General features: G+C 46.5%; 1 protein-coding gene across 1 annotated transcript in view; it reads left to right on the top strand.

Annotated features, from left to right (window-relative positions):
* PTGFRN (prostaglandin F2 receptor inhibitor) overlaps positions 1-6,306 on the top strand; it is a 71,263-nt gene extending 64,957 nt beyond the window's left edge. The window contains 2 exon segments of the mRNA XM_065862700.2: positions 1,119-1,424; positions 2,663-6,306. Of these exon segments, the coding sequence (XP_065718772.1) occupies positions 1,119-1,424; positions 2,663-2,829 (473 nt within the window). The 3' untranslated portion in view covers positions 2,830-6,306.
* The last annotated feature ends 10,691 nt before the right edge of the window (positions 6,307-16,997 follow it).

Below are 16,997 nucleotides of genomic sequence, written 5' to 3'. Positions count from 1 at the left end.
CACCAAAATCATTGAGACTACCTGAGGTGTGAAAAGGTTAAGCCCTGTGCACACATTCTACCAGTACCCAAAACTCAGGACAGAAATAGTGACCTCTGTTTCCAGTTTGGGCCCGTCACTTTGTGAACATGCCAGGGAGGAAGACCTGCTGATGAAAGAAGTGAGCAGGCTTTCCTGTCTGTGTGCTGGGTCATGCCAGGTTTCAGACTCTATAACAGGTGTTGCTGGGCTCACATTAGCAAAGAATAGCAGTGACTTTTAAAGTAGATACTCAGCTACATCAGCCTAATAGGGTTAAGACTGAGATCTGCTAATGGGACCAATAGGATCTTGCATCAACACAGAAAGAGCTGGATGTGCTGATGAACTCTGGCTACCTGTCAGATATGTTTAAATGTGCAAGGTGTTGCAAATGTGTTTTATAGGCAATCTCCTTGGGTGGTAAAACTTGTATAAGGTGTCGTTCCTGGTGAGGCGTGACAGTAACCCACAGCTCTGGAAGAAAATGTATAAAAGCTCCGTGGTCAGGCTTTGCTCCTGAATGCTTTGCACTTTTGTAAGTAATTTTTTGTGCTCTCTGTAGAATCTCTGTATTTATTTAGGCAGACTTCAATGTAAGGAAGAGACCTTCAGGAAAGAGCCTTCTGACTTTGTGGTTGAGTAGGCCCTGCACAAAGGTAGTGATTGCAAATCACTCTCTGCTAGCAAACACCTATCACTTCCAATACCTATTTACCATAGGTTCAGCATAGTTACAGAACTTCTTCACTATAGTCCTGCTTGGTGAAAACTCAGATCAGTGATGAAATATAATTTTTAGGATAGGCAGGAAAGCAAAGTTCTCCTTTTTGTCATCCCTGTAGGAAGTCACCCATTCTGTGCAGCTATGTGCTTTTTGCCAGAGCATGTCATTGCAGTTTGCTGCTTGGATCCTCCTAGAAAGGACATGTTCAGGGCATACTTTTTTTCTTTTCTTTTTTCTTTTCTTTTTTTCTTCTGCTGTCAGACCAGTGCTGGCTATGCTGCTTGAAGATTAACCTTTCTGCTGAGAAGTGGCACTTTGAATACTTTTCAGAGCTCACCAACATGTCTAAATTCCTCTTTGTCCACAAACGCAGATGATATGTCCTTTGATGTCTCCTGGTTTGCTGTACGCTCCTTTGCGTTGGACAGAGAGCCCGTCTTGCTGGCCTCACTGGACCGAAAAGGGATCGTGATGCAGAGCAGGAGAAACGGGAGCAGTGATCTCAGCCTGGAGAGAATCAGCCCACTGGAATTCCGGCTCCGCGTGCATGGCTGTGAGGACCACGACTTTGGGAACCACTACTGTGTAGTGACCCCGTGGGTGCGATCTGCCACTGGTGTATGGCAGCGGGAACCTGACATCAGAGCCAAACCTATCTTTCTATCTGTGAAAATGGATGGTAAGAGATTGCAAAATGCATTATGCATTTTAACACCCTGTTATGTCTTTCTGTGACAAATATTCCTCATTACTATTTTTAAAGGTGCCTGTGATAATCTTATTAGATTTTGTTATCCTTTTCTATTGTTGCCACCTTCTGATTCCAGATTCTGTAAACTAGTTAGGCCTGAACAGATCATAGTCTAAGACTGAAGCGTTTTCTTTCCTGATCATCTCTTTGTGATGTTTTGCATAGCTGGGGCATCTTTCAATCAAGACGTACTATTATCTCCAAGTATTAACCCATCTGCTGCCTGCAGGAGGAACCTTTGGTTTGCAGATGGGGCATGCTGAAGTAGAGTCGTGTTGTGGTTAATATCAAAGCTGAGAACAAAAGATCAGAGCTCTGACTCCTTCCTCCCTCTCCTAACCACAAGACATGCTGTTTCCTGCACTGAATGCCTTGTCTGCTTTCCAACATGAGTTGCAAGTATTGCTAGTCTTCATGAGAAGTTGCACGCTAGGTGCTGCATTCAGCACGTAGCTAAGGAGGAAAATTAATGCAGGAGGGGTTTTGAACTCGTTGCTTTCTTCTCAGTATTTCCAGGAAAGGTCATGTTGGGAAGTTCCATGAACTTAAAAGGAATTAAAGATTTTGTTCTCCCTACTGTGCAGATAACTATTATAACTGTACTTTCCAAACTCCTTAGAGTTTTTGACCCTGCCTTTTAACTGAGCAGTAGGTGCCTACGTATCAAATTTCTTGTTTAGGTACCAACTTTAGAGGCTGATCAGACAGGGTTGCTGAGTGGCAGTTAATACACTCTATGAGTAGTTCTAATTAAGCAAAGTGTAAAGGAGTCCACTCCTTGCCATTTGGAAACATATTACAGAGAGTACAGCCACAGGCTGCCTCTGACAGGGAAACTTTGCAAGGCTTTTTTTTGGAGGAACAGATAATGGGATATCTCTTGGAACTACCTCTACTTTCCTCTCTTGCTCCAAGGTTCCTCCCTGAGGCTTTGAAATGGTGGAGGAAGAGTTAGGGTGAGGAGGTAAGGGACTCCAGTAAGAGACCAGTTTTCCAAACCTCAGAAGACAGAAATCAAGAAGGAAAATCAGTGTAATTTCCTTTTGAAGTAATTAATCTGGCCACGATGAAATAATGTGAGATTGTCTCCTTTTTTATGCAAGAACAAATAAAGGGTGTCTCTGACTTTCTGAGTGATATCTAATGACTTTGCCTTTCTCTTTCAGTTCTGAATGCTTTCAAGTATCCCCTGTTGATTGGCATCGGCCTGGCCACTGTCATCGGACTCTTATCCTGCCTCATTGGCTACTGCACCTCTCGTTGGTGCTGCAAGAAGGAAGTGCAGGAAACAAGACGAGAGCGTCGCCGGCTGATGTCGATGGAGATGGACTGAGCATGAGAGCTGGACACACTTGCATTTCAGGAGAGACTCACAGGGCTCTTGAACTGTGCTGAGACACTCACTCACAGGCCCAGACAAGACAATGCGTTTCCTCTCTGATTTCAGCCTGGACCTCAAGCTTCTCCTTGTTACACATCATGTCCTGAGAACATTCAGGCTGTATTTAGCAACTCGGAGTTCTCCTTTTCCAGCAGCACTTTCTGCATAGGGATCATGTCCTTTTAATGTGCAAACTGTTGAGCCTTCTTTCAGCGGGGTCCTGTGACAAAATTCACTAAGTTTTTTTTGTTTGTATTTTGGTTTGTTTTTTTTTATTTTTCTTGTTTAGTGTTCCCCCGCCTTGGTTTTGCAAAGATATCCCTGTATGAAAGCATGATAGGCAGGGCAGTGGGTGTGAAAAAGGGGCTGGTAGAAGTTAGACTATCACTGTACTAAGCAATCTACTTTTCCCCTCTACCTGCATCACACCATCCAGTTCCCTTTGTCCACCTTGGTATCTCTCAGATTTCTCTGTGTTGAGTTGAAGGTTGGAGAAGGTTCCTCTGCTGCTGCCTCAGAAGGCTGTTCCAATAAATGATCGGTTTTATGATTGTCAGCATGCCTTCCCTTCCCTGGCTTTCAAAAGGTTTGCAGTTAACCACAAAACATACTTTGCCTGGAGGTCTTTGAGACACTTTTAAAATACTTTTAAAAATTTTATTTTCAGTGCTCAAACCTCTTAGCTGTGGTGAACAGGAGCTAACTTGGCAACCCTGAAGAATCAGTCCTCAGACAAGCATTTGTTGGATGTCTGCTTGTGGCCACCTGCTCCCCACCCACTTTCGTTTCTCCCTACTACAGCTGCTCACGTTGTGCCTGAGACCCAGTTTTGCTTCTGGCAGGGGGGCACATGGTGTCTAAGGACAAGGGCCAGCCTTCTGCTTGGCCTCAGCAGAGACCTTGCCCCACTTACGAAAGAAAAAAAAATGAGATGGATCTTTGTGTGCAGTTGTCCAACTAATCATATTTAGAGAAGGCTTGTAAACTATGTATTACCAAATGTACAGACCAGACTCCAGTGCTACTTCTTCCAGTCACTCAGTGATTAAGCCTTGAACCTGTAAGCAGTCTGAGATCCGCAGCAGTTGAACTGCAGCTCAGGGTGGGAATAGAATCAAGCCCAAGAAGGCTGTAGGAATCCTTCGGGTTCCAATGGTCCTGGTCTTGTGCATGGGCCTGCAGCAGGGCTTTCCCCAAGGGTCTGAGAACCTATTCCTAGGTGCTATAGTACAGAAGTCCTGCTTTGGTCTTCCACATACACTGACCTGGCTCCTGAGTAGGAGCAGCTCCTTTCCCAGTTCTGTTTTCTCAGCACATCTGATGTTTTAAGCAATAAAAGTCAGAATAAAGATACTGTGTATAAACAAACAAGGAACTAGGACTATACCACAATCTGACATCATAGCCAGGGTTTGGCTTGCATCAAGAAGGGTGAGAAATGTGGAGTTGAGGCCAGGGCTCAATCCTTTTCAGAGTTAAAAGACGCTAAAGGAGAGCATACATGGAAGGTACTGGCTCTGGTGTGCTGTTGCCAGTCTAGACATTAGTCAAGTGCTAGACAATCTGCTTCACTCATAGCTCATCCCACTGCACATTCCAGGGGAGCTGCAGGTGTAGTATCTGTGCTATGAAGGCTTCATTTCACATTAGTGTTTGTGGAATCTTCAACTCCACACTGCAGCTATTCCAAAATCCGGGGTTTTTTTTGTGGTAAGTTTTCTACATGTAGGTTATTGGGTTTTTGTTTGTTTGTTTTTCTTTTTTCCTGTCTTACATTGTGACCTTTGGCTGATGTGAGGGCTTTTCTAGAAGGTCGTTCTGCTGCTTGCATGCAAACACACGTGCAGTCAGAAATGTATACGTATGTATGCATAGAGATGTCCGATGGTGTTTTTTTTTGGAGGCTGAATGTGAGACATCTTCAAAATTGGCTTGATTTACAGAGTTGGGGCTTGCAACTTCTTATTTGACTCTTTAAGAGATTTAATGTACTATTCCTAAATGGGGAAATCCAAAACCTATATAAACCTGTGGAAGACTTTGGCTTGAACATTCATAGCAACTTTTCTTTCTGGCCTGATGTTTTCCTTTCTGGAAGAGCTCTGGAAAGGCCTGTGTTGCAGGCAGACATAACTCTCTCTGCTGAGGAGCAGGGCAGAAGCAGTCTCTAGTTTCTGCTGTGAAAGCCCAGAAATCTGTAGCAATGCTTTCCAAAGGAAGAGAGTTGAAGAAATGATTCACTCAGATATTACTTACGCAGCAAGAATTTTTCTTCCTCTCATGTCTGTCTGCTGTAGTGAAATCTTGCTTTTTCTTTGGATGTTAAGAAACACCATTCTGATGTTTGGGATGCTGCCTGTCCTTCCCATACTGATCTAGCAGCTTCTTTCCTGCATTAACATCTGCATTCTTCACAGAAGGCCTGTTGCATGAGGGCATCTTGGTTAGGGGTGGTAGTGGTGGTGAAGTTTGAAGCACAGCATCAGTCACTTTCTGTCCTTGCAGACTGAGTCCTTGTTTATGTGCTCTTGGTTAAGTTTTGGAGAGAGAGGATCATGACTGTAACGCAATAATTAGGGAATGAATGAGCAGGGAACTGCCAGCTCTTCCCAAGCACACAACATAGCACACTTTCTCCCTGCTGGAAAAAACTCAGGGTTATTTTGGTCAGGGCTCCCTGCTCCTCTAGTGAAAGGTCCCTATGTCCTTAGCTAATGCTGACCTTCCTTCATGGCCTGTAACAAACCATCTTTGTCATTCCAAGTGAAGCAAGTTTGCTGCTAGCTTGTACTGCTGCCAGTCCCTTGGAAGGCAATGCTGCATCCCCTTCCACCCTGTGTTTGCTGTAGTTGGAAGGCTAGAAGCTGAGGGGCTACACTTAACCCCCAGGTTTCCTTCTACTTGTGCCAATTTTGTATTATCTCCTTTTTAAAAAAAAATAGAGTGGGAATCTTATCTCTAATGGAAAAAAAAAAATCTAGGTCACTTTTCATGTTTTTTATTATTATTATTTCCTGTGTGACCGAGGTTTGTGTGAGTGGAAGTGTATGTGCATCTGGTCATGTATTAAACCTGCGGAATATCAGGAGAGTAAGCTGCCTGAGATGCAGTGCAAGCATCTGTATCCTCCCTGCTGCAATCTGTGGTATTGTCAAAGTATCCTAAGGGCTCATGTTGATCTTCCTGTGTTCGCTTTGCCGTATCTCCTGGTTAAGCTGGTAAATTCCTCCAGACACTTGGAATTTCGATCTAGAACAAGCTTGAACATCATATAGCAGAAGGGCAAGTTATTTTCTTTTTGTTTTAATTTCAAAGTTATAAAATAAAGTGTTTGGCACAACTCTGGAATGCAGGTACTGAATAGTTCTAACAATGCTGTGTAAAATATTTCTTTTTATGTTTAAAATAAAGAGCGAGCCTTTTTGATTATGTCTGTGCTGTGAGTGTGGATGTTTGAGCTATGGGCAGTTCTTCTCATGTTCCTCAAGTGTATACAGGCACTATTGTTTGAGGCAAGGGTACCAAATGTAAACCTTACAGTCCTGTTTCCAGCACTGCTTATTCTGTAAAATAAGCATCAGCCCTTTTTAACAGTAAGTTTTAAATATTTGCCTACATTTGTGTCATGAATTGGGGAACATAATTGTGTTCTGAGTCTGTCCTGTTTCTATGCCACTATAAGTCAGTCTTTTTGTTGGGCGAGTTTCCTTCTGATTACCTGGGACCAGGAGTTGCTGTTAGGAGTGTGTTTAAAATCTGCTGTTAAACATGGGCATTAGATGTTGAGTCTTCCTTGAAGCCTTCCCGAGGCTTCTTGTTTCCAAGGTACCACGAGGAAAAACAGTATTTGGAAGTAAACTTCCTACTTACCTTGCCAATGGCTGAATTGAGTATTTCTACCCCTCTCCCCCAGAAACTATGTGAGGACACCATGATAGCACAGCAAGGAGGTGACTTGCTTTCCAACAAGAAGTTGCTTGAGGCAGAAGTGATGTTGGGAGGCCAAGACAGGCTTTGGCAAGCTGGGTTTGTGTCCAGACTGGTGCATGCTATGTTCAAGATGGCTGCAGTGTAGGCCAGCTGACAGGAAAGTGTCAACTGTCCACCATCTGTCTTCATTCCAGATGGTGGAGTTGCAGCTGGCATAGAAAGATGTCATCTGTAGAGTGTGTGGCACCAAGCTGTAAGGGGTGACAGAGACCATCAGCTGAGATAGAGAAATATAATAAATGATCTCTGATCCCCCAGCAGAACCTTTGGCAGCTGCAGGTGTTTAACACATACACAAGCAATGAGTGGCACGCTTGTGGGACAGCCTCTAGTTGTGCAGGTTACAGCTTACTGATAAGTTTGGATTAGCTTTATGAAAACCTCTTGCCTCTCCCACCCCCTAGGATGACCTGATCTTAATATTGTTCTTGTAAGCATGCTAGAATTTTATTGCAAAAAAGAAAGCCAAAACTTGAAGTCTGAAGATGAGGGGAATACTTGCAAGTAAATGCCTGAGTGTTGTGGTGAATGATGGGAGTTACCAAGTCTCCAGCATCACCTTGTATCTGCCACAGGTGCAGCTCAGCTACCGGCCAATAGAGGTATCTAGCTGGCTACTGTCACAGGGGCGGTCTGAGATGCACTTTTGTGCCAGAGCCTGGGAGTTCAGTTGCTTTTATAGCACCAGGCTCAAGCAACGTGCATGGCTGTGCTTGGTCTATGAGAGAGCCCTGCTGTGCAGACTAGCTCTGGCTGCCTGTTCTGCTCAGGACAGGGCCAGTCCTAAAACCACTGCTGGGCTGAAACTGACTGGTGTTGAGCAGGATGCATGAGAAGACCTGCCTCCTCGTCATGTGGAGGTAAAGCCTGGTCATGGAAACCTTCCAAGGAAATGTGTGGCTTTTGTCTTTCCAGTGGGATGTTCTACAATTCTGTGATTGCAGGGGGCTGAGGTCTGCACAGCAGGTGTTTCAAGAAAAGAGCCTTTAGCAAATGATTGAAGCCGTGGAATGTGACAGCTGGAGAAAAAGCCACTGTTCAGTCTTGAGTGAGGTAAATACACCTTAAATACAGCACATAGCTTTCTATCGGACAGCCCTTTGCCAGGGATCTCCTTCCATTACGGAGGGAAACAGCATTAGGCTGTAGACAGCAGGTGATTGATATTGAGAGCTCCAGAGGGATGCCTGTGCTATTGAGGAAAGCAGGTTCTGTGGATTTCCAGGTCCCTCAGAAGAGCCGCCACAAAGACAGGCTGTTCCCTCTCCCTGGCAGCTGAGTTGCATTCCACAAAGTGCCAGAAGTGTAAGTGCATGTCTGCTTCCACCTCTGCCAAGGGGGCATAAAGGCAGGACTTCCCAAAGCAGACTTTGTGAAAGCAAGTTAGTATTATACCATACTTTGTCCATGTGGGATTTTATAAACTCTGGCAAGTACTGGGCCTTAGGCTAGTCCACAGACTTAGTCTGAGTGCACCTCTGTTGGCTTCAGAAGTTAATAATGGAGCTACAGATAGATGAACATGAAGTTCTGTTTCTTGTTTGCATCTTAACTTGGATCATGCCCTCTGGTTCCTTTGTATGATCTCGCCAATGATTTGGCGTATTCATTGGACATCAGGGAGTCTCAAAGATACGAAGTTCCCAAAAGTTTCTTAAAGGGTAGGGCTACAGAGGAAGGAGGATGCATCCAGAGCTTCTCCAGCAGAGCCAGCAGTATGAACCTGCCAGTTATTGGGCATCTGGGACTCCACAGAGATATCTGAGAGGATGGGACTGGTATTACCTTTGTGGCTCTTGTCTCTGTGCTGACTTCAGCTCCACAAAGGCCCTGAGCATGGTGTGCAGTGGCTGGGATGCTAGGGGTATGGTAAACAGGGAAAATATCTGTGCTGCTTAGCATCTGCCTGGGTATATGAAAGCTGTGTCACAGCCCAATGCAGGTTCTGAATGCAAGTACAGTAGCACTAACCTCCCCTTTGGTGTTCAGGTTCATCCTCTTTCTCTGTCCCCACCCTTGCTTGCTCATTTCCTCCATGTTTTGTTAGCTCTGTCTCCTCTCTTTCATTTCCCATCCTTCCCTTTAGGAGTCTCTTGCCTTTGTCTCTCTGTGTCTCTAAAGGACCAAGGTTTTTTGTGCTCATCTCTCTGGGGGAGAGTGGGGGTATATTGTTGTGGTGTGTCCTTGAATCATCTGCTGAGAGCTGAAGCTGCAGAACTCCAGGCCAGTGCCCACTGCAAATCATCTGCAAGGCTGGCACGACACATACACGCACACAAATATTTTGCTGTCTCTTTCCTCATGAGGATCCCAGACAATATGCAAGGAAACTAAGCATCTCTGATGGGGAGGTGACTCTTCAGAGACATTCACATTCCCTTTGCCAAAGCTGAAGGGACAGATTTTCTTTCTAAAGAAGATGGTTTTGCTCTTCTTTCTCCTGAGCGGCTGCTTGCTATTGTAAGAGAACTGCTGCTCAGTGCCTATGAGTTCCAGACAAGTGACAACTGTGCCTAATATTGTGGCTAGTATGAAACAAAGTCATTTCTCAAGATAACAATGACGGGATTCATCTTTAACACCCAGGCTAGCCACCCAGGACTTGAGAAACAGATGATTAAAGAATGCAATTTATCTGACCTACTTGAGACATGCATTTTAGAATAAGAACATGAAGGTACCCGTTTCTCACCATTAGCTGTAAAAGAATGTGCTGCTCACCTAAGACATGAGAATTAGGCAAGATAAATGTTAACAACCATTCTCACATAATTTATGTTTTTGTGAAAACAGTTCCAGGATGGATTTTAGTATCTTTTTTTTTTTTTTTAAACTTGTATAACATCTATGTACAAGAATAGTCCTTGGATGAAAGTTACCAGGATGGATCCAATCCACTCTAATTGTAGTTTTTATCCTTGCGCAGGCTCCTAGTCTTCAGCTGTGCAGCTTTTCTGCCGTGTGACTACTGGGGTCAACCAGATCTCCCACTGAGGTCCCTGGTGTATTATCCACAGTGCCCAGTCCCTCTGAAGGTCTCTTATAATAGCTGTACCACTAGTGAGTGCTCAGTCTTCTTGAAGTACTTAGAACAAAATCATTGCCGTAAGGTGAGTCTTCTAGCAATGAAAAGGATTTGTATGTCTTTCTGCTTTATTGGGTGTTTGGCCTTCTTCCACACAGACAGACCTTACCAACTGTTTTCTGTCACTGCCCACTCTCTTCCCCTCACCACCCCATTGCTGTGGGCTGACAAGCACAGTCTCTTCCTCTGGCTCAGAAATGTCTATTGTGGATGTTTCAGGGACAACCCCTTCAGCTCTGAGTGCCTGGCCTGGCAGAAGTCTACATTTTCTTTAGAAATAAGATGTTGAGGTCCTTTTGAAGCTGATGGCTTTTCCTGCAGCCTTTGAAGTGCATGCTGAGATGTCCTTGCCTGATACTATTATATTTTTTTTTCTCTCTTCCTTCCGTTTCCCACAGTCCCCTGCATTCATCCAGAAAAATCATTCATAAGGTGCTATTCACTTAATTCCCGCTCCTCGACCTGATTGCATATAGAGTGTTAACAAGATGGCTCTCAGGAGCCTTGGGCATGGCATTGCTGTGTTTAAACCCTCCCTTACCTTTTGTCAGTGGTGGCAGCACTGTGTCATCTGAGTGTCATCTCTTCCCAACTTGACCAAGGCTTTCAGTGGTAAGAGATGTTCTCCAAGTGTCTGAGAGTAGCAGGGAAGGTGCTGCAGGCTCTCTTAGGTGGAAAGTGCCAGGCAAAAGTAAGATAACTGCTGCTGTGTTGCAGTACTGGGTGCATACTTTATCAAGCCCTTCAGTGGCAACACTGAAGGAGTTGCTTTCACACCAAGACTGACAGTCCAAGCTCAAAGAAACGAGTTCTAGTTTGTACATTTGCAACTCTTTCTGACATCTCCATTTAAACAAAGCTGTGCACCCTGCAGGCTTTCCCTGGAGTTCACTGCAGCTCCTGCTTTTTGTTTGAAGGAAATTTGAGTGGCTTATTGTAGATCTATCTTAGTGTTTCTGTGACTATAGCAAAGGCATCCTACTTTAGTGCAAATGGAGGATACCAGCAGCAACAGCATCAGTGTTGCCTGCATTGTGTTCTGCTCTTGAGATGCTTGTGCAGCAACAAGGGCAACATGGGGCTGTGTTGTCTGAAGTGCTTACCCAAACCAGTGCTGAGGAGGATGAGAAGGTGGCATATAGGAACAGTATCTACTGCATGGCCAGCTACTGATAACTATAAACATACCCAGACCACTAAACAACATATTAATACTACATTTTGAGTCAAGGCCCTCCTGGAAACCTCTCAGGCCCCAAGCTGAGTTTCTTCGGACATCTGTGTATGTGTACTTGAAGAGAAGCTTCATATTCACAGATAAAAGACGCTTTAGGAGCTTCAAGAGGACCTGAAGCTGGCAGTTCTGGGGTTTTAAAAAGTGCTACTCTGGCTCTGCTTTTGAGCCTTGTGAAACTGTTGCTTTTCCCATGATCTCAGAGGAGTGGGAAAGGGAGTTATTTCAGGTAGATGAGCAAAGGCTTTGATGCTAGTTGAGCTGTCAGTGTACTTCTGCCATTGCTTACCTTGCTTTATCGCTTCGGGAGCATAGCTGTGTATTATTCCCACATTGTTCATAGCACTGGGCTGGCCACATTGCTGCTGCAGACAGTGCTTTAGTGTTCTGGCTTGTAAGGATGGGACTTTCTGTCTGTGCAGGCAGTGTGGTTTCCCCACATAGCCCTTGTGTTTCTCTGTGGGATCTACAGCCTCTCCCTCTTCAGCCCCAGCCCCACAGTTGCCTGCCTACAGCTCCTGGATGCTCTGCTCACTGCGGCGAGTTCAGGGTTGGGAAAAGTCCACATACTTTCAGATTCACACGCTGCCATCAGAGGGAGGCATGTACTTCCTGAAGGGCCTTGGAGAGACCTTCTGCCTACCTCAGGGACTGGGAGGCACAAATTTTGTGCATCTTCCACTTAGGCCTATTAGGAGAGCACCTCCCTACTTCGGCAGCTGGAGTTGTCATTTTTCCCAGCTAGATGGATTTCACAATTGGCTGCAGCAATGGCTGTTTAATTCCCTTGCTAACATTTTCAGGGCAGCTATTTAATTTTTTTCTTTAAACCCTCTTGCTTCTGGAAATCCTGTAATCGAATCCAAGCTCTGTCAATCTAATTAGTTTTGAAGTGCAGCATCTCCATAACTTAGAGACCTAAATAAGCAGCTTAATATTAAAACCTAGCTTCTCTCCCAACATGTAATACTGTTCTGTATTCCCCAACAGCAATTCCTACTGAACAACAGCTCAGTGAGATTGCTCTCCCTCTTTCCCTCTCTTAACCTCCCTCCTCTCTTCCCTGCCCTCTGCCCTCACTGTGTCCATCGGGAACCAAAACTACCAGGCACAATCCTTTGCTGCTCTGCTTCAAACAGCCTGTCATGAGGCTGCTTGCTTAAAAGATGCTGATGCTGCTTCAAACGCCAGCACAGAATGGTCCAGGGGTGGCGCGTAGCAGCTCCTGGTGCCATGCAGGAGCCGAGCTGGGCAGGGGGCTGCAATTACAGGCTGCACAGATCAAGCCCTGCATGTGCTGTGGTGGGGGATTGATGGGATTTACAGGGGACAGACTGTGCCACCTGGGAGCCAAACCCCACAGGCTAGAGGAGCACGGGCAGCTGCTGAGCAATGCCTCTTTGCTGAGGGGCTGCACTGCTGGCTCCATCCTGGGGTGCTGTGAGGAGCTGGCAGGGAGGAGGTGAATTAGCTCCTTTGGTGCACCATCCCTCCTGGTCCTCAGCAACATGTCATCCCCCTGAGCTTTCTGCTGCCTGCAAAGGTGAGATGTTCAATAGATTTATGTCAGAAATGCACTGTTGGCCAAAACCACAGAGACAGGTGGAGCTATGGCTATAGAGGAGTGCGGCTTTTCAGCCGTTTTTATGGGTAGAAGATTTAGAAAAAGTACAGGGGGGGAGGAGAAGAGGGGCAGACGAAAGAGCACTTTTTAGTAGGATAAGAAATCAGACGTGGTTGAGGCTGAGCAGATTTGGAACAACTGTGTTTGCTGGCTTATGTGGCAGGGAAGCAGGAATAACCCATCCCACTTTCCTAAAGGACTTTGATGTCTCGGTAGTGCCATGGCCAATTTTGTTCTCGTTTGACTTTTTGCAGTAAAATGTTGGTGCAAATGCCAGAAAGCACCAGTTCACCAAAAAAAGAGCTGTGGGCATTCTCTTCCTAGGCCAGACCTGGTTGCTCACTACTGAGAGAACCATGGTCCTAGAAAGCTGCAGTTGCACAGGACAGGTGTTTCTCTGCTTCCCAGCCCATTCTGCTCTTAGATTTCAATTCTTTTTTTAAAAAAAAATTATTATTATTAATGATATGTTTCAGTTCCTGTGTCAATGATGACAGTTCCTTTCGGTGCAAAACAATCACAACAGCCTTTTTCTGCAGCTGTGGGTTTTGTTCATGAAGATCCTGTCCTTGCCACAGGTTTTGCTCATGAAGACTCTGTCCTTGCTGTACATTGGAACCATGTTCCACGAGAGCCCAGGCCACACAGGATCTGAGTAACAGAAGCAGTCCTTCTCACCACCATGAGAAAAGGTCGCTATTTTCTTCACCTTTGCTAGGCTTCCCCCTGGTTTTGTGGCTGTCTGGTTTCCCTGGAACTGGTGGGTGGTTTGGTTCAGCAGCATGTAGGTGGGGACATGTTTATCCACTGAGATCTTGCTCTGCTCCAGCAGCCCAAGGTGAAAGCCCACGTGGCTGTGAGGCAAACTCCCAGCAAAGCAAGCCTGGCTGCAGCAGGAGCTGGAGGATTTGGGCATTTGTGCTCTGTCAGGAGGTTTCTGCCCACGAGTGTGTGCCCGAGGGATCGTGGCTGAGCCGGCCGGCCTTGGGGAAGCCAGGCAGCCAGCCTGCTCCTGCTCTGTAATTGGGGGAAGTAACCAGCTGCCTTTGATGTCTGAGCCGGGCTGAGAAAACCTGACGGCAGACTTCAAAGTCTGTTGCGCCAGCTCCCCTGATTATCTGTAGGCTTCTGGCGCGTCCCCCAAGACTGCCAGATTATCCCGGCTAATGCTGCGCTATTCCCTGCATCCCTCTACCCTGCCTGGCGCCAGCTTCTCGCTTTTGGGGCTGCAACCTCCATCCCTCCCTGTCCTTCTGCCTCTCCCTGGTTACTGTGGGTATGTGACAATGGCATTTTTGGGCAGGGGGATGTGCCTCCTGAGATCTATGAAGCAAAGGCAGAGGAGGCATTTATTTTTGGAGAGCTTGCCTATAGATTGTGCCCCTGGGCTGTATTCTGCCTCCCTGTTTGGTCACAAGAGCAGGCTGAAATATAGGAGCTTTTTGTGGCTGCCTTTTGCAGCACCTTTACAGCCAAGCAGGCACTGTGTGTCTTTCACCTTCAAAAAACCTTTGGGGAGCAGGGCTTCCATTCACACTGCTCCAGGGCAGGTTGTGCAAGCCGAAGGATGAGGGAGTCCCTGTGTTGTCTTTGCTCCCTTTAGCATCTCTGCTGGGACCTTGCTGCCTCAAATTAGTCTCTAGCTCCTTTGCCACCTGTGCTTCAGTGCTTGGGGAGCCCCAGGGTGCTTGTCTATGTGAGCAGAGATGCAGAGAGCAGGTCACTGCTGAGGGCTGGTGTAGATGTGGAGTGATGGGATGGTGGAGTCAAGGGGTTGAGCAGAGTCCCATGAGCTTGTGCTCCTCCCAGAGCAGTTTGCTTTCATCTGGGATCTTGCATAGCAATGCCAAAAGCTCATGGGGGAACCCTCCTTTTACAAAGGATTTTTTTTTCTCCCAGAGCAAGCAACCTTGGCAGTGGTTGAAAACCCATCCTGTGCAGAGCTGGATTTGTCTAAGTCATGGTTTGAGGTCTGGTTTGCTTTGGAAGGTGAGGTACATTGCTAACTTTTCAGAAGGTGGGATAGGCTGTGCCCTCTGCTGTGATGCATGAAAGCCAGAAATGAATGTGATGGCTGCAGGCAGACAAAACCACAGCTCCACTAACCCCAGGCACCCAAATGGGGTGAAGGAACTCATGGGGGCTGTATAGCCAGACAGGGAATCTGGTCTGCAACCTTTCTTCTATACTTGCATAATTGCTTTTGGGTCTCAGCAATCTGTTCCCCCTAAAAACCAACACTGACCATGGGGTCTCCTCCTTCATCCTCAACAGCTTCCTCCATAGCATTTCTACCCTCCTATGGGAGTAATCCTTCCTTATCCCTCCCCAGGCTCCTTGCAGTGTCTAAGGCAAGTGTCTGGTCAGCACTCTTCTGTCTGGGAGGTCTCCAAGTCACCATGGGTGTTGCTGCTGTGCTCTTTTAGGTAGAGTCTAACTTCATCCTAGCTGTACCGGGCTTGGTAGAACTTTCCATACTGCATTTTTGATGGTGTTTTTCTGGAAAGCTTTGGCCCAAGGTGGCTGAGCAGCATTGAAAAAGTGTGCCTGCAAAGGGATCCAGGGAGGCAAGAGGAAGGAGAATAGGTATGGAGGTATGCAACTAAAGATGGCCATCAACTGTGTGAAAGCCAAAGCCAGTCCTGTGGGCAACCTGACCTCCAGCCTTGTGCTCTGGAGTGGGACGGTGGTACCCTGCTGGGATGTGCTGAGAGGTGGACCTACTGCTAAAGACCTGCCAGGGGCTAAGGGTCAATAGTGTTCAATCCTCATGGCCCTGGTGCAGCACTTTAGCTCACCAGGTGAGGTGCATAGGCACATGCACTGCCTGGCTCGGAGGAGGCAAATCCTCTGCTCCTTGTAAGTAAAGTCAGGGACCCCCTGTGCTATCCAAGAAAGATATTTCCCTCTCACTTCCAATCTGGTACCATTCCCAGTAAAATAGGGTAAAAGGATCTTTCTCCCCGTGGATTTGGCTTCTCTGATGTGGTTTCTAACAGCATTGTCTTTGTAAAGGATTCTCTGATCTTCTTTCTTTACCCTGGTTTGCGTGGTTAATAGCCCTGCCATATGTCTGGTTGCACTAATTTCCCAGGGAGGAAGAGGGTACGTTTTTGACTGCACAGTCCCAGGAAGAGGGAGCTGTTGGTTTTGTCCACAGAGGAGCATCATTGCTGGTGATAGGGCTGTACCAGGCAATCCTATTCTCCCCAGTTTCTCTATTGCAAATGTAAAAAGCAACTCGTGCATCATTAGAGTTGCAAGCTTGGAGTTAAATTGTCCCGGTGTGTGTGTTTATCTGCATACTAACTGTTGGAAACTCACTGAGGTTGAACTCCAAGTTTCCTTTCCATTTACTCTGTCACTGTAACTGAGATGCTTTTCCCTCCTCCAAACTGGTAAGTGGGTTGGCTCACTTTCAGCAGTATCATCCCACGGGCACTGCTGGCAGCAGGTTGCTCTTGGAAAGCAAACTGCTTCATCCTTTTTCTTTGAGATGGGAAGGTTTCATCCTGCAGCAGGGAACAGAAGCCTACCATGCAGTTATGGCTATGTGCGTGATTGTATCCTTCTGCCATGGGACATGGGTCCTTCCTCCCAGCAGGTGTGCTGGGCTACCCCACCACTTGCCAGCCTCTGTCTTATCTGCTCACCTCCTCTGTGGAGGCAGTTTGAGGGTTTCAGCCCTGCCTTGCACCCTCCTCCTACCTGTAAAATGGGTGCTGCTCCTCTGCTCTATTCCATTGCAACAAGGATGGGTGGAAGAGGACAGGTGGGATCCTGCAGTGACCTCTCTGCCTGCTGTAATAGCCTGTCCCCCATCCTGCATTTGGCTTTCTGGAGCTGTGTGATGCCACACAAGTTGTGCATGTAGGATGACGGGGAGCCAGTTAATGGAGGCACGAGCCTTGCAGCGAGGAACCTCTGCCTCCATCTCCTGGCCCTGCAGGCTGTCATATGAATCAGTTTATTAAATGGGGAAAGGAGGGGACCTCATGTTTGTTTTCATTCATTACATGAATCTCATTCCCTCTAGGAGTCCTTTGGGATCAAGCAAAAGGACTTGTTTTACGGTTGCTTTTTGCTTGTGAATCCCTGAGCTAATTTAGCTGTTCAGTCAATGCCCTGGCAGCACAGCGGGAGCAGCGTGGCTTAGGGGTAAGTGCTTTGTGCCACCATCCTTCCTG

Source organism: Patagioenas fasciata, chromosome 1 (genome assembly GCF_037038585.1).
Source record: "Patagioenas fasciata isolate bPatFas1 chromosome 1, bPatFas1.hap1, whole genome shotgun sequence".
Taxonomy (NCBI): Eukaryota; Metazoa; Chordata; class Aves; order Columbiformes; family Columbidae; genus Patagioenas; species Patagioenas fasciata.
This window is presented reverse-complemented; position numbering and strand designations above follow the sequence as displayed.